At 46.5% G+C, this 27335-nt stretch overlaps 1 protein-coding gene across 1 annotated transcript; it reads right to left on the bottom strand.

The window, feature by feature from the left end:
• Positions 1-1253: 1253 nt before the first annotated feature.
• LOC129820298 (dapper homolog 3-like) lies at positions 1254-25419 on the bottom strand. The gene is made up of 4 exons (XM_055877366.1): positions 24928-25419; positions 12251-12380; positions 7618-7746; positions 1254-3758 (listed from the first exon to the last, which is right to left on the bottom strand). The coding sequence occupies exons 1-4, from the start codon at positions 25174-25176 to the stop codon at positions 2044-2046; spliced, it is 2223 nt and encodes a 740-aa protein (XP_055733341.1). The 5' UTR covers positions 25177-25419; the 3' UTR covers positions 1254-2043.
• Between the last annotated feature and the right edge of the window lie 1916 nt (positions 25420-27335).

The following is a 27335-nucleotide window of genomic DNA, read 5'->3' as shown; positions in this document are numbered from 1 at the left end:
TACCATCTCTACCCAGAAACCAGTTCCTCCCCTCCTCTCTCTACTGCTCTCCCTCTGCCTTTCCAACTCCATCTACCCCGCTTTCCCTCCTTTCTCCCTCTGTCGCTCCCTTTACCCGTTCTCTTACCTCCTTTATCCCCTCCACCTCCCCCTTTTCTTTCACTTAACACTTTTTACGTTTTTATTGCTAAATGTGTGTGTTCCCTTAGCTGTGTGTGTTCTTCCACCTACTTCAGTGAAAGGTTATTAGCGTGTTTGGCTCCATTGGTTCCAGCCAGCACACAAGATACTGTTTCCTTTCCAAATGGCAACCTATTGAGGAGATTGACCTTATGCACTACTTTTGACAAGAGTCCATAGGGCTGTGGGCAAATGTAGAACACTATGTAGGGCATAGCATGCCATTTGAGACTCAGGCACTGTAGTTTTTGTTTTATCTCAATAAGATAGAGCAACTGGACTGGCCACAATGTCAGAGGGAAGTGCCACATGGTTTCAATTGTCAGAAGTTAAGCGTGTATCATGTATCTTTATTATCATTCATCATGTTATCGGTAGCCATTATGGCAAGCTTGTCTTTCATCCCGGCATAGCTTTATCCCGGTTCTGAAATGGATGTTCGTCTTGGTTCATTGTAAATAAGAATTTGTTCTTAACTGACTTTCCTAGTTAAATAAAAGGTTAAATAAATACAAATTTAAATGACGGATGTCCATCTTAGTTCTCGTTCCTTCCCCTCAAATCGGTCAGCATGGCTCTTCCTCAAAAGTCTTTCTTTGATTCCTTGCATCTGGCCTCCTGAGTGGCGCAGTGGTCTAAGGCACTGCATTGCGGTGCTGAAGGCATCACTACAGACCCTGGTTCGTTCCTAGGCTGTGTCACAACTGGCTGTGATTGTGAGTCACATAGGGCGGTGCACAATTGGCCCAGCGTGGTTAGGGGAGGGTGTCGTTGTAAATAATTATTTTTTCTCAACTAAATGGCTACCAACTGGACACTAACGTCAGTTCAACGTCTAGTTTTGGTAGAGTCAACAAAACATTTCACCATGTCACTGGGTTTAGGTTCAAAGTAAAATAAATACAAACTGCCCTTGCGTTGATGACTTTTTGCAATTCCAATCAGTTTTCCACGTTGATTCAACGTCATCACCTAGATTTTCTGGGGTTGAAATGGCGTGGAAACAACATTGATTCAACCAGTTTTTGCCCAGTTGGTAAAATGTAAATGGAATAAAACACACATTGACCGCGGATGGTCGAGAGACAAGACCGCTGTGGTCCCTAAAGGTTCCATGGTCCCAGCTCATTTTATTTACAGACTACATTCATAAATACAGGAGTGTGTCCGCCACGCCACACAGGTGAACATGTGTAGAGGAGGGCCGCTTTCCAGGCTACATTGCAGACATGTGCCGGATCTCACAACACCTCACCTGGATACTGTAGGTGTGTAACGTATCAGCTAACCATATGTTATGATTTAGCAATCTGATGCCTGACTTCGTTATGCAGTTGATGACATGGGATGTATTCATCGGTTGATGCAATGCAATGTCTGCCATGTAGTCAGCCTGGAAAGCAACCTAGGCTACAGATACGTTGATGCTGAGACACAGAGGTTACATCACAGGGCTCATATCATGCTCACAGTACTCTCTGTTTTGTGTCCACTTCAGCCACTCAAATGACCACTAGCATCAAATCAAGCCACAAATCATATTATCTCAGACCTCAACTGGCTGGGCTCAGGCAACAGCAGAAAGCTGCACCGATCAGAGATCAGAGTTTAGAGCTCAGGCTCAGCTCTGTGTTCAGGAGAGTTGTTGGCAGATCTGAGGCCTGTGAAGGCTGCACTGAAAGCTAAATAATCTATGTATGCATGTACAGTTAGGCAGTGCACTGAGTTATGTTTGCTGTCTTATATATCCGCTGCTCTCCAAAAATGACAGTGCTACTCCTCAAAGGAAACCATGTATGGCGAGTGTCACTAAAGTGTCTTAATCCCCACTGTTGATTCTCCACACGGGTGCAGGGTAGCGCTCTAAACGGTGGTCATGATTTTGAGGGAGCCCGTGCGGAAGCGCAGGATCTTCTTTTTGAGCGCATGTGAGGCCTTGATCTTGATGAAGGCTTTGGGCTGCAGGGGGACCCCAGCCGGGGCGGAGGGCAACGGGGGGGAGGAGAGCTGAGGGGGCAGCTGCTGGGGCCACACCAGACCCCCGCTTTCGTCTGAATCGCTGGACAGCGAGCTGGAAGCTGGCGTGTCGGCTTCACTCAGACTCGACTCAGACTCACCCTGCCCCGGGTGCGTGTAGCCCACCTCGGGCCGACACAAGTACGCACGATCCCGGTCCAGGTACTCCAGATTGGGGTGGTGGGGATGATGATTGGGCAGGGGGTTGACATAGGTGTAAGGTGGGGGCCGGGGTTTGCGGATGCGCCTGGAGCCATGGTCGGTTGGGGGCATTGGGGTTGGCTGTGGAGGCTGCTCGGCTTCGTCCTGGCTGAGATCCAGGGTGGAGCGCCAGCGGCGGTAGCCGGCACTGCCCGGCTGGGGCCTCTTCCCCTTGGACTGGCTCCCGCGGCTGCTCCCTGAACCTCCCCCGTCTCTCTCCACCGTGTTGTACTTGCGTTCAGGGACCCCCCTCTGCCCATTGAGGCTGTTCTCTGACTGGGACCTGCAGGCCCGTCTTCCTGGCTTCTTGGAGCCTCCCGGCCGCTCCATCTCTCGCTCCCTGTCCCTCTCCCTGTTCCTTTCTTTCTCTCTCTCCTTCTCCCTTTCCCTCTCCCTCTCTTCGCTGAAGCGACACTTCTTGGCAGCGGCTCTAGACTTGGCCTGCTGCAGCTGCTGTGGGGCCGGCTGCTGTTGGGAGCCTCTCTCTGGATAATAGGTGCCCCGGCTGGGTTTGGGCCCCTTGTGGGAGTGTGCAGAGGCTCTGGCGGTGGTGGCTCGGAAGGGTTGGGCAGGGATATACTGGGCGTTGACCAACTGCTCGTCAGGCGGGGGAGGCAAGTGCGATGGGGGCAGTGCCGGGTAGCCATTGTGGAAGTGCTGGGGTGAGTCGGGCTCGCTGCTGCTAGGGTCCTGGGATGGAGCTTCACCACAGGGGTAGTCCAGGGAGGCAGAGCAGGTTTTGGCCAGGGGGGGCTGCCTGGATTGGGGGTAGTGAGGGTGGGGGTGGGGGTGTTGGTGGTGGTGGTGAGGGGGGTCAGGGAGCAGGGCCATGACTGCATAAGGCTCCTGGTCCAGGCTGCGGCAGGCCCAGGGTGGAGGGGAACGCTCGTAACTGCTGGGGAAAACCGCAGCAGTGGCGTGGTGGGGATTGGAGTGGGGGTGATGGTCAGAGATGGAGTCAGTGGCTGGCGGAGGTTCGGGTTCCTTGCGGCAAACGCTGCTTTGGCGGGCCACGGTGATGGCGGTTCGGGCCTCGTGCAGACCCAGGCTGGTGCGGGGCTTGCAGGGCCGGAGGGGCAGAGCACGGCGCTGGATCAAACCTAGGATGTAAGTCTCCACACGCTGGGCCTGACGGTAGTCCTCCTCTGTGGGCTCCCCCTCCACCGTATCTCCTCCCTGCTCCAGCACTCCTCCTGGCCCCTCGCTGGTGTCCCAGGGCCAGGCCTCGTCTTCCCCCTCCCCTTCGCTAGCCCCTTCGGCGATGCCCTCCAGGGAGGGGTAGGGGGCTGAGAACGAGCGGGGGACTGTGGGGCGGGACCCGGATTCTGGCTGTCTGTCCCGATTGGCCACAAAGAATTCCCCTGGAAAACAGAACCAGTAACACGGTTAGAATCAGACACAAACATAATGGACAACCTCAGATTTGGGATAGTGACACAGCAATAGAGAGAACCCCACAGACATAGGCTAAGGGTGTGTCTAAAGCGTGATTTTGTAATCACTAACAAAAACGCACAAATCAATTGTTGTTGGCGGACTATGGAAAGGAACGAGAGCATCTGTAAAATAAATCTGCTTTGTCTGTGGTTTTCACCTGACACACCTAAACCCTCTGAAATGTTATTGTAACCCTGCAGGTAAACAAACATTTCTAACCATAACTGAGACTTAACCCTTATCCCAGATGAATTTGACCAAATTTGTCACTATTTTGCAAAACATGGGTGCTGGCTAAGCCACGGGACTACTACAATGACTCTAAGGATGTCATGGCTTGTACTTGTTTCACCAGCCATCAGTGCTCTGTCTATGTGTATCCAATGTATGCATGTGTATGTTGTTGCTGTATGTGTCTTGCTGGTGACAAATCCAATTTCCCCTCATGGGATTAAGAAAATGTATTTAATTAAATTCAATTTACACTCTTCGGGGAAAAAAGGTGCTATCTACAACCTAAAAGGGTTCTTCGAGTGTCCCCATAGTCGTCACCAACCGGTCGATTGCGATCTCCCTAGAACCAAAAAGGGTTCTACCTGGAACCAAAAAAGGGTTCTCCAATGGGGACCACTGAATAACCTTTTTGGAACCCTATTTTAAAAACGGGGTAGGTCGTGGGAAGTAGGTAAACAAATCCACTAATGTGGATGAGCAAACATACACCAGGGACCATGGACGTAGCCCTAGCTGTGAGTACAATACACACAGCTGCAGAAACACCGGACACTGCTTATTGTGGCCAACGGTTACAGACAGAACACAAGCTGTGTTCTAAAAGGCACTCCTTAGATGCGGTAAAGAGGTCGATGGAACGCAGACCGTGGGGTGTAGAAGGACACCGGATTGGCGCACATTCAACAACTCTGGATACCAGTCAAATCAGTCATGGTTGACTGTAGCAGGTCCACAATGTGGTAACTAAAGTCCGATTTGGATATAATATTTAGCTGTTTTCGCTGTCTAACATTTAGAATAACCTTTTCAGGTTTAGAAGAAGTGACTGCTATGCTAACTCCTGTTCGAATAAGCTGGTAGCATAGCTAGCATACAGAAATTGGTGTTGGTAGTCCAAGTCGTTTTTAACTGCAATGCAGTTGATTGATGAAATAAACATAAACAATAGCCTTAATGTTGGTTAATTGTGGTGGGGGGTACAACGAGGAGATTCAGGATTTTCCCCCCACACGTTTCCATGGCAATTCCATTGTTGTGGTCGTGTTTGATTGACCTCTTTACGGCATGTATTCCCTATTTATACAACGGGTGGGTCTAATCCTGGATGCTGATTGGTTAAAACCGCATTCCAGACGGTGTCTATGTCACAACTACCACCGGCTATGATGGTAAACTGCCGATTTACTGTTCCATTTCACTGCGCAATCTACTGTCCTATGAGCCCATCCAGGCAACTGAATGAGCTCATCCACTGTAAAAAAAAAAAAAAGCATCTGGACATTATTTCCCCTTTCTTTAAGCCTAACATTTGTTTTTCAACAGCGGAAATGTGCATAAACCTTGCTGACTGCCTCTCTGACCTTTGCAACATTGTTTACACTTCCACCTCATCATAGGAAGTGTACGGACAAGACAAACAATAAGTTGGTCTGGTTGTCATAGTAACATACAATAACTTGCTAGCTAGCTCAGCTGCGGGGATAACAAAGTGACGGTATTGTTTCATTGATTAAAAATCAGTTCAAATGAAAGTTATGTTTTCTCTTCTTTTTTTAATCTGGTATAGCCATTTAGCTTAGATAGCTAGGGCCTAGGCTAGCTTGGCATAGAACGCATAGAACTAATGAGCAGTCGGCTTAGCTGGCAACGATCCCAATAGAATGACCAACCAGATGGCTTGGCAGCAATGCCAATCGAACCAAAATGACCAGCCGCCTTGGGTAGCATCCCTGAATTGTGTTGGTGACTATGTCTCATGGAAGGGAGAAAATAGTATGAATAAATTCATCAAAATGAAGTTTTTAATGAAAATACGTCAATCATTATTTTAATATGTTGGTATACTGTTGTATAAAATGCCCTCGACTTCATCCCAGGCCTAACAACACCCGTGCCAATATATCCTCCAAACCACGGCTTCTAGGGCATTATCACTTAATGAGTGCGCTACTTTTCACCAGAGCATGTAGCCTCGCAGACACAGTGTTCTGTTGAATCATCCTCACACACAGATAGAATAAACAGCTGAGGTCGGCCACCGGGGCTCTACACAACTCTATGTCAAACTAAAGTATGTCTGTGCTTCAAAAGTAGTGCACTATAAAGGGTATAGCGTGCCATTTTGGGACACAACCTCTGTCTTCCCTAAGCTAGTCTGCCTGTATCCCACTGGGAAGCATTCCTTTAACGTCAGCTAGCCACAGCCAAGGCCAGACCAACTAACCTGCACTTTAACATATCACTGTCTCCTGTATCCTGATTTATGTCTGGCCTTGTGTGTGTGTGTGTGTGTACGCGTGTGTCTCTAACATGGTACAGTGGGTCTTTTTCTCTTTCTGTTTTCTCTCTCCGACTGAGTATACACACGGCGGCCACGTCTAAATCCCATGACTATAATCAAGGTCTCTACATAATCCCGACAGGACAGTCCACTGATGCAATTACACATCAAAGCCAGAACAACCAGACTCTCCTTTTTACCCCTCCACCAGCACAACCAGTCCCCTCGTTTATCTATGTCACTGGGCACAAGATGTCCCCTTTTTCACAAGTCCCTTATACAAAACACTGTGTCCCAAATAGTACTCTATTCCCTATTTAATGTACTATATTGGAAATAGGATGCCATGTGGGATGCAGACACTGATTTTAAATGGACATTACACTCCAAAACCAAAGTTTGTTCAGACCTCAAAAGTAGTCTCATGCCAAGATACAGATATGTCCACATCCCATGCCTGGTTTCTTGACAAAACATCTGCCAAACTTTGATTTTGGAGTGTATTGTCCAGAAAATAAAAGTACAATGCAATACTATACAACTTCAAATTTCTATCTTTAGGAGCACATCTTCTTAATCTAATAGCTAGAAGCCAATTACGGAGGGGAACTCAAGTAGAAGAAAATCCATTAGTATAGGTCCTTCGCTGAATGCATCCCAAACGAAATGGGTTTGTGTTTGTTTTGCCGCGCGTCTAGCACTCGTTATAGTCTGGGCTATTTGGGAGTGCTGATTGAGTCTGATGGCGTCTGGCTCTAATGTGCTTCTGCTGGCCGCTGCTCTGTGGGGGACTTAGTGCCAGCTTGGCATCATTATTGGCATCAATGTTGCCGTCATTGTTGCCATCTTGCACTGTCTATGTGGACTAACATACATTTAGTAACTATGTGGTGTGACCTAACCAAACAGATGGCCAATAATATAAATGGATATTGCTCTATATCTGGGTAAATGCATCTGCTGAAGAACTGTGACGTTATTGAAACTGAATAAAAAAGCATGAATAAAATCCATTGAATTCTTCGCTTAGGTATGCCTGTAGGCTATATTGATTGAACTGCATTTGCATGGTGTGTTTGTCACAGGAGGTTGGTGCCACCTTAATTGGGGAGAACGGGCTTGTGGTAATGGCTGACGCGGAATAGTATCAACTATATCAAACATGTGTTTGATGCTATTCCATTTGCTCCATTCCAGCCATTTATTATGAGCCGTCCTCCCCTCAGCAGCGTCCACTGGTGTGTGTGTGTGCGTGTGTAGTCACTTACCGGCTGATTTGGGCCTGTTGTTGGCGTAGACCATGCGGATGGCTCGGGCAGTGCTGGGGGAGAGCTCTCCAAACACAGAGGAATCAGACAGACCCATAGGAGACAGGCGCTCACTCAGCTCATAGAATCCTGCAAACACATGTATACCATTTATTAATTAACAGATGTTTTTATCTGAAGCGACTTACAGTACAGTGAACGCATACATTTTTTGTATGTGTCTGAGGTCCCTGCGGGAAAGTAACCAACCCAACCTTAACTTTGCTACCTCCATGCTATTACCAACTAAGCCACACAGGACCAATACCACTCACGTCTCAGCCAAATGACGATTTGGGAGTACTGGTATGCAAGTGCAACAGTCTGTAGTTCCTGTGGATGGTTGTTTCTACAGTTATTGGGTATGCATACAGTGTATTGTTTACTTTTCTTATGAACCGGAACACTAACTGATTTGAAAAGAAAGAACCTGCCATTTTCACTTGTATCTTCCACTTTTGAAACTTTGTCAGCTGTAGGCGGGTGGGTCCCTCTTATATTGGCCTCTCTCTAGATTGAATTGTAATCTTTTTAGTGAGCTTTTCCTTTTTTGTTTATTATTGTCTTTCTCAAGATTAAAATGTGGGGTCCCGAAAATAACGACAAAAGAGAGTTGAGCTGGTAGTCAGGTCTGGATCAAAAGAGTAACCCCCCTCAAAAGACTTACACAGCATTCATTTTTATGTGACTATAGCTGATGAACATTCAGTTATGAAGACAGGACTGTTAGCAGATATACTGTGGCCTTGTATCCCAATGTTTTTCCATGTTGAAAGTGAACGGCATGTTAGTCATTTACTCATTCCTCAAGGCATTTGATGCCTCTCAATGTTTCCTTTTTGAAACTCTCAAGGCTTCTCAAAGCGTTTTTCAATGTGCCATCCTCAATCTCCAAATCGCCAGCCGGCTGTGCATACTTTGAGGTAATTGACCCAATATTAGCCGTGGATATTATACTTCTGGCATCTTCGGGGAGCTGGAAGTACATTTTCGTTGGATGGCTTACAGCTCTTCAAGCCAAGTCATTTTAAACTCTCAGCAAAAATGCTCCCTCGGAAAACTGAATGCATTTATCAACTTAATGTGGGCTTTGGAACTGTTTCCTGCTTTGATTCACAAAGAACACAAGCAACGCAGCCCTAGACAGTCCCTCAATATCAGTGGAGGCTTCTCAGGGGAGGAAGGGGAGAACCATCGGCCTCAGTGAATTTCATAAAAATAGTGAAATATTTAAAAAGTTATCCTTTATAGATTGAACTATACTAAATACACTCACAGCACCAAATAATAGATTAAAACACATTGTTTTGCAATGAAGGTCTACAGTAGCCTCAGCAGCATTCTGTAGGGTAGCACCATGGTGTAGCCGGAGGACAGCTAGTTTCCGTCCCCCTCTGGCTCATAGTTCTCACGCCCTTCCATAGACTTACACAGTAATTATGACAACTTCCAGAGGACGTCCTCCAACCTATCAGAGCTCTTGCAGCATGAACTGATTATGGTGTCCACCCAATCCAAGGATACGAAAATGAATCTAGTACTGAAAGCATAAGCTACAGCTAGCTAGCACTGCAGTGCATACAATGTGGTGAATAGCTGACTCAAAGAGAGAGAAAGACAATAATTGAACAGTTTTGAACAAATTCATTTCTTCAAAAGAGAGGGAGAGAGAGATATATTTTGTTGTATGTTTTTTTCACTTTCACTTAGCTAGTGAATACAGCTAGCTAGTTTAGCCTACTCAAACACCCGTCTCAAACAGAGAGGGATGCTAGCTAGCTGGTTATGGCTAGCCAACATTGGAACTCTTCCAAGTCAAGGTAAGCTTTTGGTTTTATTAATTTATTGCCACCCGGGGCTCACCCATGTAACTGCTAACACTGCTTACTGACTGTACACTGTACTGCATGACTGTAGCGGGTTTACTACGAGTAGCTATGTTGACTATGACTTTAGCTAATAATGGTGATAATGATGTAGGCTGTGTAGCAGTTAGCAGTTATGATATGAGGTTTGGCTTGGAAAGGTTTTTCCACCTGGTTACAGACAGCTGATGTGTTGTGCACTGAAGTCCAAGCCAGGGAAAAGGGAAAAGATGAGAGGAGGAGAGCGCATAAATGCGAGAAGGATTATAGCTACAATGATCAAAGTGATCATGATGTTTGTATGTGGCCACTGTGAAAGTGAATTGTGTTTGCGTTTGATCATGGGTGTAGTCATACCGCCGATTCTGTTGAAAAACATTCTTAAACGGAAGCAAACTGAACGAAACGGGGATAAACATACCTGAATTTGTCCAATAGAAACTCTAGTTTGCAACTTTTGACTAATTATCACACCCTAGATCAGCTAGATGCAGGCAAGAGTGTGCAAGGCGGTATTGAATGTGTCACTCACTGTCTGTCACCTTGATTATTCAAATTTCTCGCTACCTGTGCACCGAAGTTGCAAAATGTCATTCATAGTCTAGGTTGTAGTAACCGCAGGATGGGTAAATGGAACATTTGAGTTTCATGTAGTAGCTAAAACCAATCAATGTTACATTGAGCTGGGTGAATGGAATATGAATGACAGTCAACCAATATGCTGTAATAGAAATAAGGCCATGGGCAGAAAAAGTATTATCGTCCTCCCTCATCTTAAACGGCACCGACCGCCACTGCTCCAAAAGGACTATTGTGAAATATACAGTACTATACAGTAAGAGTGAGGTGAGTTAGAGGTGAGATAGGGGTGCGATAGCTATATGGAGCAGTAATAGGCCCACTGTGGAGTAATTAAAGTTACCATTCTAAAATGGAGCAGACGTGTCTGCCTGCTTTTGTTGCTGCCAGGGTACCAAACCACCTCATATAATGATGTCAGCCTCTGAGCCGAGGACAGAAACTAGATGGGCCTTGGTAATCTCTCTTTCTGCCTCAGCATCAGATGGTGACGTACTCAGATGGAACTAGAGCATGGAGGCATGGAACTAGAGCAGGCTCATGGTTAGGCCTATCTCCGCTATGTGTGAATAGTACCTTGATTACAATGACTTCATAAAATACAATTTTCTTAACTACCATGCATATGTGACAGACTGGGTTGGAAGCTGGGTGTCCTGCTCACTACAAGACTGTGTTAGCCCACTGAGCTAAAGCCTTGGCATTAGCTTATCAAATCAAAGTTGATTTGTCACGTGCGCCGAATACAACAGGTGTAGTGAAATGCTTACTTACAGGCTCTAACCAATAGTGCAAAAACGGTATTAGGTGAACAATAGGTAAGTAAAGAAATAAAAACAACAGTAAAAAGACAGGCTATATACAGTAGCGAGGCTATAAACAGTAGCGAGGCTACATACAGACACCGGTTAGTCAGGCTGATTGAGGTAGTATGTACATGTAGATATGGTTAAAGTTACTATGCATATGTAACGGATGTGAAATGGCTAGCTAGTTAGCGGGTACGCGCTAGTAGCATTTCAATCAGTTACGTCACTTGCTCTGAGACTTAAGTAGGGTTTCCCCTTGCTCTGCAAGGGCCGCGGCCTTTTGTGGAGCGATGGGTAACGACCGTGCTTCGTGGGCAACCGTTGTTGATGTGTGCAGAGGGTCCCTGGTTCGCGCCCGTGTCGGGGCGAGGGGACGGTGTAAAGTTATACTGTTACATTGATGCTGTTGACCCGGATCACTGGTTGCTGCGGAAAAGGAGGAGGTTGAAAGGGGGGTGAGTGTAACGGATGTGAAATGGCTAGCTAGGTAGCGGGTACGCGCTAGTAGCATTTCAATCAGTTACGTCACTTGCTCTGAGACTTAAGTAGGGTTTCCCCTTGCTCTGCAAGGGCCGCGGCCTTTGTGGAGCGATGGGTAACGATGCTTTGTGGGCAGCCGTTGTTGATGTGTGCAGAGGGTCCCTGATTCGCGCCCGTGTCGGGGCGAGGGGACGGTTTAAAGTTATACTGTTACACATATATGATGACCAGAGAGTAGCAGTAGCGTAAAGAGGGGTTGGCGGGTGGTGGGACACAATGTAGATGGCCCGGTTAGCCAATGTGCGGAGCACTGGGTGGTCGGGCCAATTGAGGTGGTATGTACATGAATGTATAGTTAAAGTGACTGTGCATATATGATAAACAGAGAGTAGCAGCAGCGTAAAGAGGGGTGGGGGGACACAATGCAGATAGTCCGGGTAGCCATTTGATGACCTGTTCAGGAGTCTTATGGCTTGGGGGTAAAAACTGTTGAGAAGCCTTTTGGTCCTAGACTTGGCGCTCCGGTACCACAAGTCTTCTGCTCTTGGGTAAGGATACTCATCACGCAACCACCCCCGTTACACATAGTAGATCACATAATTTCCACTTTCTGTCATACTACCGACAATGGCTATGTTTTGTTTAGCAGAAGGATGATAGATTGAACAAATGGCTTACAGAAAAGTTTGCAAAATTCTGGTAACTTTACCATCACAGGTTTTCCAGAAATCCCAGTTGGTGGATTCCCAGATTTCCTGCTTATTCCCTGTTGATTCCAGGAATCTTGAAACCGTGATATCTGGAAAACCTGGGAATTTTGCAACCATACTCAAGGGTCCAATTTGTGTAGTGTTATGTTACCTGAGCGGGGCCGATTGTCCACCACATCAGTCGGGGGCTCCACTGCATTATCCGCTGTATTAACCCTCAGCTCTCCAACCTGCTGCTCCAGAGATGCCATCAGACCCCACGGACTACACTGTAGACTGCTCTGGAACACAAAGAGAGAAAATGAATCAGGGTTAGAGACTGTATTTGGATGTTCTACACACACACATACGGTCTCATCTCCCAGGGTCAGAAACAAAGCCAGAGACAATGCCAGATCGCAAACAACCTTCACATTTGCAGACTGCTATTACAACACGCGGCAGGTAGCCTAGCGGTTAGAGTGTTGGGCCAGTAACCGAAAGGTCGCTGGTTTAAATACCCGAGCCAACAAGGTGAAAAGATCTGTTGATGGGCCCTTGAGCAAGGCACCTAACCATAATTTGCTCCAGGGGCGCTGTACTACTATGGCTGACCCTGTAAAACAACATGTCACTGCACCTATGTGACAATATATGTTTTAATGAACTAAACAGTGGAATAGTAACACGTCATTCCCCCCACAGGCAGATATACACTGAGATACAAGGATATACACACACGGTTGCGCATGCACACACGCACACACACACACACACAAAGCCTCTGCCAAATCTCTCAAACAAATGGTTGGTGAAGGATGGGAACAGCATCGGCTTTGGAGGAGGTTCAAACTGTCAAAACAACAGGCCTCAGCCTTCGCCCCATGAGCGGCACAGCAGTACCAAATATATTACAGACAGAAGGAGAGAGAGAGAGAGAACCAGGGAGAGAGAGAGAAGAGGGAGAGGGGGAAGAGAGAGAGAGAGAGAGGGAGAGGGGGGGGGGGAAATACAAGACAACCACACTCAAATCTCTTAGTGAAGCATTATAGGAGGCAGACCTTGAGCATCTCTTACTCAATCAATAAATAAATGACATAATCAATCAACCAATCGAGCGTCCATTTACGGAAATGCCCATGGCAGGGAAGCGAGAGAGAGAAATAGAGAAAAAGAGAGGGGGGGTAGATAGAGTGAGAGAGGGCAAATGAGGGACACAACTCAACCCTATATGTGTACAGAGTCAGCTGATTTCTCCAACCTTACCATGATCTGAGACAAAATCTAAAACCGTCCATATACACATTGAACAGTAAAGAGCAGAATTTCTAGCACTTAACTTGTTCTAATCAGTTAATATATAGCTTTTCAACCATTAGGATTGTTCTGAAAGACAGCTTATACACATCTTGTTGGTTCAGGTGAGGGATAAAAATACAAATTCAGCATTGGGAGAGGACTTACTTTTTCTATGAATGTCCTAGAGAAGGTAGTGGGAGCAAGGTTTTAATCACTGCTGAATCACACACACACACACACACACACACACATACACATACACATACACATACACATACACATACACACACACACACACACACACACACACACACACAAACACACTGCTGGCTCATAACATCGGCATGGTTCCACCAGCTGAGAAAGCAGAAGAGCCTGCTGGGTAAAATGGCAGAGATAATGTGCCATATTTTATACAGAGGAGAAAGAGAGGGGGAATCTGGGAACTATGCTGATGTCAGGTGTATGTGGACATACAAGCTGACACTGACAGCACACATCTGCACATATTGTACATGTCAAATGCAAACCCACACTTGCACACATTTTACAACCCAACACACACGACACACACACAGCAGTTAGACTCGCGGGGGAGCCAAACATCTGATGAAGCGGGAAAGGTTTCCACAGTGCAGCGGAGAACGAACTGGGCATCCCTGTTTGAATCAGGTATTTTTCACCCCAGTAAAAAGTAGCATAAAAAAGCAGGGGAGATGTGGGGTGAAAACACAGACATGCTGATCCATCCAGCAAAACATGGCGAACTTACTGGAAAGAAGGGCAAGAGGAAAGGGTAGAGGCTGAAATGGAGGAAGAGAGGAAGAGTTGGGGAGAGAGAGAAGAGAGAGATGTAAATAGACAGAAGGAGAAACAGATAAGAGAGAAAGATCTTCCTGTCTTACTCAACCATCCTTGTTTTATGTTTGCTTTGACAATGTAAGTGCTCTAACTTTCTATATCAATAAGGTTTTTTGAATTCAATTGAAAGAGAGAGAGAGGGAGAGAGATAGATCAAGACAACATGAAATAGAGAGATGCATCTTTTCATCACAAATTCGTTTTTTTCTGTTAAATCCATGTGTCAATCACTCTGACAAAATGTCAGCTCCAAAACTGTCACCCCCTTCCTACAGCCCTTCCTATAGCCCGAATGGCCTCTCCCTTCCCCCTTCCTCTCTCCCCTCCAGTGTTCCACAGTGGAGCGACTCATCGGACAAGGAGCAGGCCCCGCCACTCCAGTCAGGGGCAGGGGTGGTCCAACAACCTCAGGGAAGAGGGGGGGAACAAGGGATGTAAACATACCACCCTGGGATGTCAGTCTCTCACTACCCCCTCCCCCATTTCTCTCTCTAGTAAGACTGAGTCAGGTTTTGTGCTCAGAGGAACTCTAACTGCTGAGGTGGAGGAGGAGGAGGAGGAGGAGGGAAAATAAGTGGGAGGGTAAAGATGTTATTGATGAACACAAAAGTTAGAGAGGGTGATAAATGAACACTAACTAATTTGAGGGTTATCAGGGTAGTAATGACGCCGGAGCAGAAGGCAGATGTTTTACGTGCCCCCAACCGATTGTGTTTTTTTGTTTGTTTATCTACGTTGTTTGTAACTTATTTTTGTACTATTTTTGTACATAATGTTGCCGCTACCGTCTCTTATGACCGAAAATAACTTCTGGACATGAGGACTGCGATTACTCACCACGGACTAGCAGAATCCTTTTTCTTCTTTCACGACTCTGACGAGCCCGAGGCGGAGGACATACGGCTCCCGCGGGATTAGGCCCCGACCCCAGTAATCTGCGTGAAGAGGAGGAGAGGCCGGAGGGCGGGCTGCCTTCTGACGAGTAGGAGGCGATCGAATAAACCCCCACACCCCTCAATTCTGCTCGCAAACATGTAATCTTTGGACAATAAAATGGACGAGTTATTGGGAAGATTAAACTACCAACGGGACATTAAAAACTGTAACATCGTATGCTTCAGAGTCGTGGCTGAACGACGACAATATCAATATACAGCTGGCTGGTTATACGATGTACCGGCAGGATAGAACAGCGGCGTCTGGTAAGACAAGGGGAGGCGCTCTATGTATTTTTGTAAACAACAAATGGTGCACGAGATCTAAAGAAGTTTCGAGCCATTGCTCGCCTGAGATAGAGTTTCTCATGATAAGCTGCAGACCACATTACCTACGGAGAGAGTTCTCATCTATATTCTTAGTAGCTGTTTACCCACCACCACAGTCAGAGGCTGGCACCAAGAAAGCATTGAATGAGCTGCATTCCGCCATAAGCAAAAAATAAAACGCTCACCCAGAGGCGGTGCTCCGAGTAGCCGGGGACTTTAATGCAGGGAAATTTAAATCAGTTTTACCTCATTTCTATCAACATGTTAAATGTGCAACCAGAAGGAAAATATCTCTAGACCACCTATACTCAACACACAGAGATGCATACAAAGCTCTCACTTGCCCTCCATTTGGCAAATTTGACCATAATTCCATCCTCCTGATTCCTGCTTACAACAAAAATTAAAGCAGGAAGCACCAGTGAATAGATCAATAAAAAAGTGGTCAGATGAAGCAGATGCTAAGCTACAGGACTGTTTTGCTAGCACAGACTGGAATACGTTCCGGGATTCCTCCAATAGCATTAAGGAGTACACCACATCTGTCATTGGCTTCATCAATAAGTGCATAAATGACGTCGTCCCCACAGTGACCATACGTACATACCCCAACCAGAAACCATGGATTAGAGGCAGCATCCGCACTGAGCTAAAGGCTAGAGCTGCCACTTTCAAGGAGAGGGTCTCTAGCCCGGAAGCTGATAAGAAATCCCGCTATGCCCTCCGACGAACCATCAAACAGGCAAAGCTTCAATACAGGACTAAGATCGAGTCGTACTACACCGGCTCTGATGCTCGTCGGATGTGGCAGGGCCTGAAAACCATTACAGACCACAAAGGGAAGCACAGCTGAGAGCTGCCCAGTGACACGAGCCTACCGGACGAGCTAAACTACTTCTATGCTCGCTTCGAGGCAAAGAACACTGAAACATGCATGAGAGCACCAGCTGTACCGGAAGACTGTGCGATCACGCTCTCCGCAGCCGATGTGAGTAAGACCTTTAGACAGGTCAACATTCACAAGGCCGCAGGGCCAGACGGATTACCAGGACGTGTACTGCGAGGATGCGCTGACCGACTAGCAAGTGTCTTCACTGACATGTTCAACCTCTCTCTGTCCGAGTCTATAATACCAACATGTTTTAAGCAGACCATCGTAGTCTCTGTGCCCAAGAACACTAAGGTAACCTGCCTAAATGACTACCGACCCGTAGCACTCACGTCTGTAGCCACAAAGTGCTTTTAAAGGCTGGTCATGGCTCACATCAACACCAAAAAAAAGAGGACGGAGCACACCCCCATTCTCATCGACGGGGCTGCAGTAGAGCAGGTTAAGAGCTTCAAGTTCCTTGGTGTCCACATCACCAACAAACTAACATGGTCCAAGCACACCATGACAGTCATGAAGCGGGCATGACAAAACCTATTCCCCCTCAGGAGACTGAAAAGATTTGGCATGGGTCCTGAGATCCTCAAAAGGTTCTAGAGCTGCACCATTGAGAGCATCCTGACTGGTTGCATCACTGCCTGGTATGGCATCTGCTCAGCCTCCGACCGCAAAGCACTACAGAAGGTAGTGTGAACGGCCCAATACATCGCTGGGGCCAAGCTTCCTGCCATCCAGGACCTCTATACCAGGCGGTGTCAGAGGAAGGCCCTGAAAATTGTCAGACTCCAGCCACCCTAGTCATAGACTGTTCTCTCTGCTACCACACAGCAAGCGGTACCGGAGCGCCAGGTCTAGGTCCAAGAGGCTTCTAAACAGCTTCTACCCCCAAGCCATAAGACTCCTGAACATCTAGTCAAATGGCAACCCAGACTATTCACATTGCCCCCCTCCCCTCTCCACACCACTGCAACTCTCTGTTGTCATCTACGCATAGTCACTTTAATTAACTCTACCTACATGTACATACTACCTCAACTAACCGGTGCCCCCGCACATTGACTATGCACCGGCACCCCCCTGTATATATTGTATTTTTTAGTGCTCCTCTTTAATTACTTAATACTTTTATCTCTTATCCGCATTTTTTTAAACTGCACTGTCGGTTAGGGGCTCATAAGTAAGCATTTCACTGTTGTATTTGGCACACGTGACAAGTACAATTTGATTTGATTTAGTACTACGACAGATAGTTCTGGGCTGGAACAAAAGCCTGCTAGAGCTTGGGAACACTTCCCTATTCTCCATGTGAACTAAATGGATTGGATTGGAAGTGGAGTTGACTGGTGCACTTGGAGTGTTAATCTGAGGATATACGTTGGACCAGAGCCTTTGTGGTTTGACCTGTATGGGGTTTATAGAGGTTTGATCTTAGGGATTACACACAGAGGCTGTGAGCTGTATGTGTGCGTATAAAGGAAGCAAGGGCCTATTGAACCGATGCGGTCTCACACGAGTCGCTCCTAAACCCACACACAGGTCCTTATCCAGCGCATGCATGACATTAACCCAGGTAATTCTCGCACGCACCGCACACATACACAAGGTGGCGGTATTCTAGCGGTTAAGAGCATTGGTTTAATAACCGAAAAGTCGCTGGTTCAAATCCCTTAGCCGACTGTGCGTAAAAAAAATCTGTCAATGTGTTCTTGAGCAAAGCACTTAACTCTAATTGCGCCTGTACGTAGCTTTGGACCCGGTTTCCCAAAATAATCTTAAAGCTAAGTTCAGCGTTAGAACCTTTGTTTCCCAAAACCATCATTATTAACACTGAAAAGGCTCGTAATCTAAAACATATTAATAAACAGCATTTGCCTTGAGTTACAGCCTTGAGTTACAGAGTTAGTGTCTTTCTCTCCCTCTCCCCTACCTCCCACACATTTCATCTCCCTAGTCTAAATGATTCAAGCCATCTTTAAAAAGTGATTAAACCTAGATGCATTCTCCTTGCAAGTTCTGGGAGTCTAGCCTAACTCCCAGTACCTCTCCTGAGGGCCTCGAACCTTCCCATAGTCCTCTAGTCCCCCATCATATAATGCGTTTGGCATCATCATGATGATGTGGCAAGTGACACATTGCTTCTTGAATGTAAAATATCTTTAAAACTTGACTGCTGACAACCAAAACATTTTGGAACTGTATCAACAGTGTGTGGACTAATGAAAACAAATACCAAAATATAGTTTTGGAGTGGGTTTATCCTTTAATAAAGTATTATATTGCTGGGTTACTATGGGCCCTGGTCTAAAGGAGTGGACTATATAGGGAATATGGTACCATTGGGGACGTGCACACAGAGTTTCCAGAGTGGTGCAGCTGAATGAAGTCACATTGTGCTTAACTGTATAGACTTTTTTGCTTTGTGAGTTGTTCAATAGTGTTCACACCCGCACTCACACACTCTCGCACAATCACACGCACGTGCATACAAACCACACTGGAGTGCACAAAACCGTCCAGTTCAAACAGAAGCCCCCACACTGTGCAGTGTGCTGTGGTGTGGTGCGGTGTGGAGAAGTGTAGTGTGTGTGAGTACGCGGGAGGCCACGCTGCCTTTGTGCAGGGCCCTCTGACAGGTCAAATCACAGTGGTGTGTTTGTGTTTGCTGATGACAGGGGCCCCCAGAGGGCCTGCTGGAAGCACCCAAAGTAAAATCAACTCTAACTGTGCATCCCAAATGGCACCATATTCCCTATAGGCCCTGGTCAAAAGTAGTGCACCATAAAGGGAATAGGATGCCGTTTGGGACAGAGCCTTAAGCTTGTTAGGTAAACCCAATGATGTAACACCCCTAGCGTTGTCACGGCAACAAAGTGAGGTGCCTTCTCTATAAGTGGGATAGAGAGGGAGAGAAAAAGAGAAAAAGAAAATGAGAGAAAAAAGGAGACATAAGTTTCCCATGCCAATAAAGCCTCTTAAATTGAAATTGAAATTGAATTGAGAGAGAAAGAAGGAGAGAAAGAGAGAGTTCGGAGGAGCGACTGAGTGAGAGAGATTGAAGGCAAGTCACACAGCAATCCCCTTAGAGCAACACTAAATCAATCTCCACAAGCATCTCCATCTTCCTTAATCGATTATTCAGCCCTTTCCTATCCCCTTTTCCCCCTTTCACACTCCCAAAATAAACACTCACCCTAACAGACAGACACCAGCACTACAATACATTACAACTTCCTATCCCGTTCTACCCAGCTCCAATACACCCACAAACATGCTCCATTCGAGTCCACACACACTCCTCATCCCGGCTTCCGCTTATGTCTCTCTTCAGGCAGGATTCCTGTGCAATTAAACCTTTTGTTCCCATCAATTATTAACAGCCTGCATCGCGGCTCACCGCTAACAACCGCTAACAGCTTCTCTCAGCACTGAGTATGGCTAATTATGCCCCTGCTGGATCCTCCAACTCCCAGCAGGGGAGGGAAGGCAGCCTGCTGCTCAGCGAAGCCTAGCAGGGAGCCCTGAAGCTGGGTACTGAGGTTGGTAGTCGGCCTCCGTGGAGCTAGGGGGTGGTGGTGGTAGAGGAGATCCATAATTGTGTTGCACGTATTTTCCCCTCAAGCCAACACGGGGGTTCTTTTCAGGAGGTTGGAGATGGTGGGGGGTTCGAGGTCAAGGTTGTCATTAGCCATAGATCTTGGATCAGATTACTCCCTTATACAAACCATTAGGGAATGGAAAAAGATCTGACCCTACGTCAGTGGTTTGGAGCTTTTACCCACTGCCCTCATCCCTGGAACTGTGCGTAGAGGGAGTAGGGTGAAGTTGTCCCTAGACACTAATGGTTATGTTTAGGATTGGGGAGGGGAATCTGATCCTAGATGTGTACCTAGGGGAAACTTCACCCCAGAGTGTGTCTAGAGACCCCACAACAAGAGATAAGTGACAACAACCCCCCTTCTCTCTCTCTCTCTCTCTCTCTACTGCTTTGATTCTGTACACACACTCGCCTGACACTCCACAATGTTTACCCAACACAGCTAGGCATGAAACACACACAAAACACACACAGGCTACGCAAACACACACACACACATTAAACATTAGAGTAGAGTGTGAGTGTCACAATATGAGAAGCTCCGGTGACACATGGCCACACAGCTGCAAAAGGCTCCATGGGGGGGCTTACAGTACAGCCTGCTAATGGAAGGACAAACACATGCACATTCACACACACGCGTGCGCCCACACACACACAAACATATTATTTGAATAACATTCCCACACATACATTGCTATCATATAGCAGCACTGATTAGATATCACAAATACAATACACACAATCTGTCCTCCAATCCCCCCTCCATATACACACACACACACATTCATCCGTTTTCTCTTTTAAGCACACACACAAACACACACTTTTCCTCTGAAATGGGGACCGTATGTGATTTCCCAGCTGTTGTCTGTTGTCAGATGGCTGTCAGCACCACTGCCTCAGGAATAGACCTGGAGGGTCTGCTCACGCACAAATACACACGCACACACACACACAAACTCATACGCACATGGCACGCACACACACACCTCCAACCTTAACCACATGGCAGCACCTTCCTCACACACACTCAACTTTCTCCTGTGACACACACAGACACACGCCCACACACACAGTCACACAAACAAACACACACACACACACAAACACACAGCAGTCCCTTACACCTGGCCCTGGTTATTGCCTTATCTTCATCCAACTACAGAAGGAGAATCAAGCACTGTTTGGTTATGAATCAGGCAGATGTGAGGTCTGGTCTTAGAGCAGGCTATCTGCAATGGGTCAGCTTGGATGTGTCCCAAATAACACCCTATGCCTTACATTCTACTTTTGACCAGAGCCCCATATGTTCTGGTCATAATTAGTGCGCTATATAGCAAATAAGGTGCCATTTGGGATGCACAGCCCTTTGTGTGGGGAGGAGGTCAGATGGCAAAATCCTTATTCCTATTGATTGACCTATACGTAACTTAATAAATCCCTCCTCCATTGGAGATCTGCTCCCACCGATGAATTTGTAACATGTAGGAAAGCATTTAGAGAAATAGTGATTGTGGGCCAGGAATAACTTGTGCTGCGCAGATTAAGCATTGGACAAAAATGACTTAAAATTGAGAATCTCCAATGAACATGCTTTTTAGGATTAGGCTTAATCTGGGCTCCGAAACGGCATGGCCCTATATCTTTCTTTTATGTAGAAATAGTCATATAAAATCATCAGATAGTCATACTGGATAGTCCACATAATGAACATTTTGAAGGATTTATTGTTTAAAACCCACAAAGACAATCATTCAAAAATATTTCAAGCAAGCGCCTAAGGTGATCATTGAGCGAGTTCGTGTTGCATGACTCGCTGGGTGGACGAATGGAATGGTCTAAAACGCGCAAACCTCGACCACCCGGGGCACCGAGCGATGCAAAACGAACAACACAAGAGCAATGGCCCAACAATAGGCCTATCAATATTCCAATATTCGTGGCTATTTTTCACACAGTGGCCTGAAGCGACTGAGAGAGACAGAGATTTAAAGTGACCTCTATATAGGGGTTGTGTGCAAGTCCTGCGTGTCGTTTTTCAGTCTATATTAGATGGAAAGCTACAACGCAAGGAAACCATTTCAGATTACATTCACATACAATTTCTCGCTTGATGCTGGAGGCAATTTTTAAGATGCTATTTATAGGCAGCGAGATAGTTCATTGCCGGGGCAAGTAAATTGTTTTTAACATAAAATGTATGGTTCTTATTTTAGTAGCCCGTAGCAAATTTTCTAAGCCATGTCCAGGTTATCCCCATATCACCAATTTAATCCATGGAGAAAATTATGTTGTCCTGTCTTGTTTGTTTACCAATGCTATTGTAATCCATGCTTTATGGAGACCACCCAAGACCACGATGAGGCGATAGCAACACTTGCAACAAGTACAGCACTTGTAGCCTGACAACTCACAGCAAATTCTTCCGCTGCTCCGTCATTTGCTACATACTTTATTTAGTCTGAGACTGCAATCCATTGAAGTCGTTTGTGATGTATCGATGTGCAGTTCATGAACGATTTGTTATTTTTTAACTGTTTTTCTGAGTGACTCGTTAAATTTAAGTTGTTCATTTGACCTGCATGATCGGAAAATAGATCATGCTGCAGGCAGCAGAGAGAAGAAAAAGACTGACAGTTGATCGCATGGTGCAAGAATTAATGCAATTATTTGAATATTGAATGTTATTATAGACACAGCTTTGTGGAACGAAAACATACACAGCCTCTGCTCAACAAACTGGAACTCGAGAACGAACCATTTGGGTGGCAATATTGTGCTTATCACCCTCATGGCAGACAAGCAATGCACTCCGCCAAGAGTCGTTCACAATCTAGTCCGGTTGTGGCCACAACCAGACCTCGTTTCAAATGTCTAAAAAAAGTACATTTGTTGTATGACTAGCAATCAAATGTAAATAGTTTAAAGCCCACGTTTACAAGTCTCAGTCACAAATGACAGCTCCAATAAGTCCCCTATGGTGAAGGACATGTGAACGAGAGGCTTGTAGACTCTTTCAGTTTTCGAGTTTTCAGTTCATCGTTGGCCGGTAAGGGGTCCTGTGGGGGTCCCAGTAATGCTCTGGGCATTACTGACTCAAATGAACGAAATGAGTCGAAAGATTTATTCTTTTGTCTGAACGAGTCGAAAATATCAGAGTCAGTAAAAAGAGCTGATCTTCCCAACACTATTGTGGTGACAAGGGGCAAGAGGGGCTTGTATAAAGTCATCAGCGATTGGATCGTCTCTAACCAATCAGAGTATCAAAGCTAATTACGAATTTTCTAACGGTCAATGCTATCCGGAATCTTTGGGAAGTCCCTACCCTAAACTTAACCCCCACCCCCACCTTAACCATAACCCTTAACTATAATATAATATATGCTATTTAGCTGACACTATTAGCCAAAACGATTAACAGTCATGAATGTATACATTTTGTAACGCGGCCTTCCCTCTCTTCACTAGAAGAGGGGGTGAAACAGGGATCGGACCAACACGCAGCGTAGCCAGTGCTCAACATGTTTAATTAACAAAAACTACAGTGAACACTAAAGAAATACAAAATAACAAACCGATATAGACCTATCTGGTGCAGACTACAAACACATAGACAGGAAACAACCACCCACAATCCCCAACACAAAACAAGCCACCTATATATGATTCTCAATCAGGGACAACGATTGACAGCTGTCTCTGATTGAGAACCATATTAGGCTGAACACAGAAACAGACGAACTAGACACACAACATAGAATTCCCACCCAGCTCACGTCCTGACCAACACTAAACAAGCAAAACACATAAGAACTCTGGTCAGGACGTTACACATTTTCCGTATTGGTGGCCTCAGTGGGTCACGAAACATATGATCCTGGAGTTGTATGTGCCATGCTCTACCAACTGAGCCACAGCGAACCAAACTCTAACCTTAACCATTTTACATTTCAACTTCAATGGGGTAGGGATGTCCTAAGGATCCTTGATAGCAAGGATCATTTTCAAATTGCCACTTTACCTACATGTGTTCTGGCTCTGGCCCAACCCAATCAGATGGCCCCGAATGTGTTCTCATTCGGTGAAGGGTAGGGAAGGTAGTCAGATCAAGACTTATTGCTGAGAAGAAACTAATATCCATGGGCATGTCAGTGTTTTTCCAGAGCAAGGAGTCTGGATAGCCAGGCAACATTGCTTGGTCAATGAACAACTGCCTGCGCAATGACTGCACAAATATCTTAACTTCTAAAAATATTTTAACATATGTTTTAGGCATACCTAATTAAGCCTAGGTAATTGATTGAATTCGGCCAATGTCTCCTAAAAAAAAAGCAGCCAGGAGATAACCTGCAATAGGCCTAAATAAAGAAGAATCAGATAAATAAATAAGAATTGTAAAACACAATAAAAGATATGGAGATATTATAGTTCATCATAGGATTATTACCGAGTAGGCTAGATAAATAATTGACAGGTGTCCCAACCAATGGTGGACAGTAAGATTTTCCCGAAACTATAAACAACCTTCAGGGTCGATGCTACAGTATGATGGTGGGCACGGTCCGACCTTTCCAAAACAAGACTTGATATAGAATATATAGCCAGGTGAACATATTTTTCGAAACAGCGTCAATAGACAATGGAATGAAAAAAACACAAGCACCGAATACACCAAGTTTGCCTTAAATGGTCACGCGCGCTCTGGGCACACTCTATGGGGGTGTCGGGTCTACATTTGTGATGGTACCGTTATTCAGCACAGATACACTCTGGGTTATGACCCAATTTCATTTCAAGAGCACGAAAAGCATAACCATGCAGTAATACCAAATTGATTTTAAAAAACATGTCCAACTAGAAGCTATGAATTAGATCGATACGAAAATGTTTTCTTATCGATGTAATATGCAATTTTAAGTACAATACGAAAGTCTTACCGGCTGGCGCCTATAACTCAAGTCCTCCAGCGCACAGTTGGCTGTGTCGGGAGAAGGTCGGGTCGGCTGGAGGTTGCCCCATGCCGGGCGTCCTGGGACAGAGTCCCCGATGGAGAGGGCGCTGAGCACTAGGCATTCCTGGCTCTGTTTCAGCAGCTCCAACTCACATATACCGGCCAAACTCGCCTCAATGCGCTCCTTATTCCGTCTGCGCTCCGCTGTCATTGGGAAAGAAAACGCTCGGTACATCGTTCTCCTTGCTCTTTGACTCTTATTCGATCGTTTCTCAGCGGTTTCTTCCTATTTAGTATCCAAGTACGGCTAAATGTTCTGCATATATTCTTTAATTTCAAAGTTACTTCAGTCTTTGATATTCATGTTTAAAGCGAAGTAGCGACAGCAAGGGTTAGGTTACAGCTGCGCAACATTGTAGCCAGAACCGAACCCATTCCTCCTGCTGGCTCAATGCTGTTGCTGAATTCCAATTCCGCAGCTGTCAATTTGACATTAGCATGCCCGGCCTTTTCCGAGGGTCCATTGGTTGCCCAGAACATCAAAATAGTTAATATTCAAAAGGTATTCTACTCTTTAAGATGTCATTGGACACTGAGCTCTCCTTAGTATTTCATTGCTTGCAACATCATATTCCCGCTGACAATTTTAATGCGTAAAAGTTGACACCAAGGGAGAGAAACACGTTGATCAAGTTGTACCAGGCCAGCCTTCAATGAAAATCCATGCACATTCTCTGGCTACCTCGTCTAAACCCATTGCAGTCACTAGCTAGGTTTCCATCCAATTGGTGACAGATTTTCATGCGATTTTCATATTCTAAATTCCGCATAAAAACAATATGTTCATTTTCCTACCAGAATGGCCCACTGGGCACACCATGTAATTTCAACGTGGATATTTTGATCATATTGGGTTGAGATGTTGATCAATGAGACTTCAACCTTTATTCACACATACAAAAAGACAGCCAGAAGTTAGTTGAAGTCTCAATGTGTTATCACTATGCTTTCAACCATATAAAAGCACAACAACATTCATGGAATACTTTGTATCAGATAGGCCTATTGTGTATTTATACAACTTACAATATCTGTGCTTCATCTATTAATACAACCGAATGCATTTGTGATTACATTAAAAGTACATAGTGCAAGTGAACAAAGAGCTCAGGACTGAGGGACTGCAGCTCCGGACTGAGGGACTGCAGCTCCGGACTGAGGGACTGCAGCTCCGACTGAGGGACGGCAGCTCCGGACTGAGGGACGGCAGCTCCGGACTGAGGGACTCCAGCTCCGGACTGAGGGACTGCAGCTCATGGCTGGCTGACGGATCTGGCTGCTCATGGCTGGCTGACGGATCTGGCTGCTCATGGCTGGCTGACGGATCTGGCTGCTCATGGCTGGCTGACGGATCTGGCTGCTCATGGCTGGCTGACGGATCTGGCTGCTCATGGCTTCCTGACGGATATGGCTGCTCATGGCTGGCTGACGGATCTGGCTGCTCATGGCTGGCTTACGGATCTGGCTGCTCATGGCTGGCTGACGGATCTGGCTGCTCATGGCTGGCTGACGGATCTGGCTGCTCATGGCTGGCTGACGGATCTGGCTGATCATGTCTGGCGGAAGGCTCTGGCTGATCCTGTCTGGCGGAAGGCTCTGGTTGATCCTGTCTGGCGGAAGGCTCTGGCTGATCCTGTCTGGCGGAAGGCTCTGGCTGATCCTGTCTGGCGGAAGGCTCTGGCTGATCCTGTCTGGCGGAAGGCTCTGGCTGATCTGGCTCTGGCGGCTCCTGTCTGGCGGAAGGCTCTGGCGGCTCCTGTCTGGCGGAAGGCTCTGGCGGCTCCTGTCTGGCGGAAGGCTCTGGCGGCTCCTGTCTGGCGGAAGGCTCTGGCGGCTCCTGTCTGGCGGAAGGCTCTGGCGGCTACTGTCTGGCGGAAGGCTCTGGCGGCTCCTGTCTGGCGGAAGGCTCTGGCGGCTCCTGTCTGGCGGAAGGCTCTGGTGGCTCCTGTCTGGCGGACGGCTCTGAAGGCTCATGGCAGACGGGCGGCTTTGCAGGTTCAGTACAGACAGGCGGCTTTGAAGACTCAGTACAGACGGGCAGTTCATACGGCGCTTGGCAGACGTACAGTTCAGACAGCGTTGGGCAGACGGGCAGTTCAGGCGCCGTTGGGCAGACGGGCAGTTCAGGCGCCGTTGGGCAGACAGGCAGTTCAGGCGCCGTTGGGCAGACGGGCAGTTCAGGCGCCGTTGGGCAGACGGCAGACTCTGGCCGGCTGAGACGCACTGTAGGCCTGGTGCGTGGTGCCGGAACTGGAGATACCGGGCTAAAGACACGCACCTTCAGGCTAGTGCGGGGAAAAGGAACAGGGCATGCTGGACCCTAGGAGCGCACAT

The sequence above is a fragment of the Salvelinus fontinalis genome, chromosome 2, assembly GCF_029448725.1.
Source record: "Salvelinus fontinalis isolate EN_2023a chromosome 2, ASM2944872v1, whole genome shotgun sequence".
Lineage (NCBI taxonomy): Eukaryota > Metazoa > Chordata > Actinopteri > Salmoniformes > Salmonidae > Salvelinus > Salvelinus fontinalis.
The sequence above is the reverse complement of the archived record's forward strand: the minus strand, read 5'-3'. Positions and strand labels throughout refer to the sequence as shown.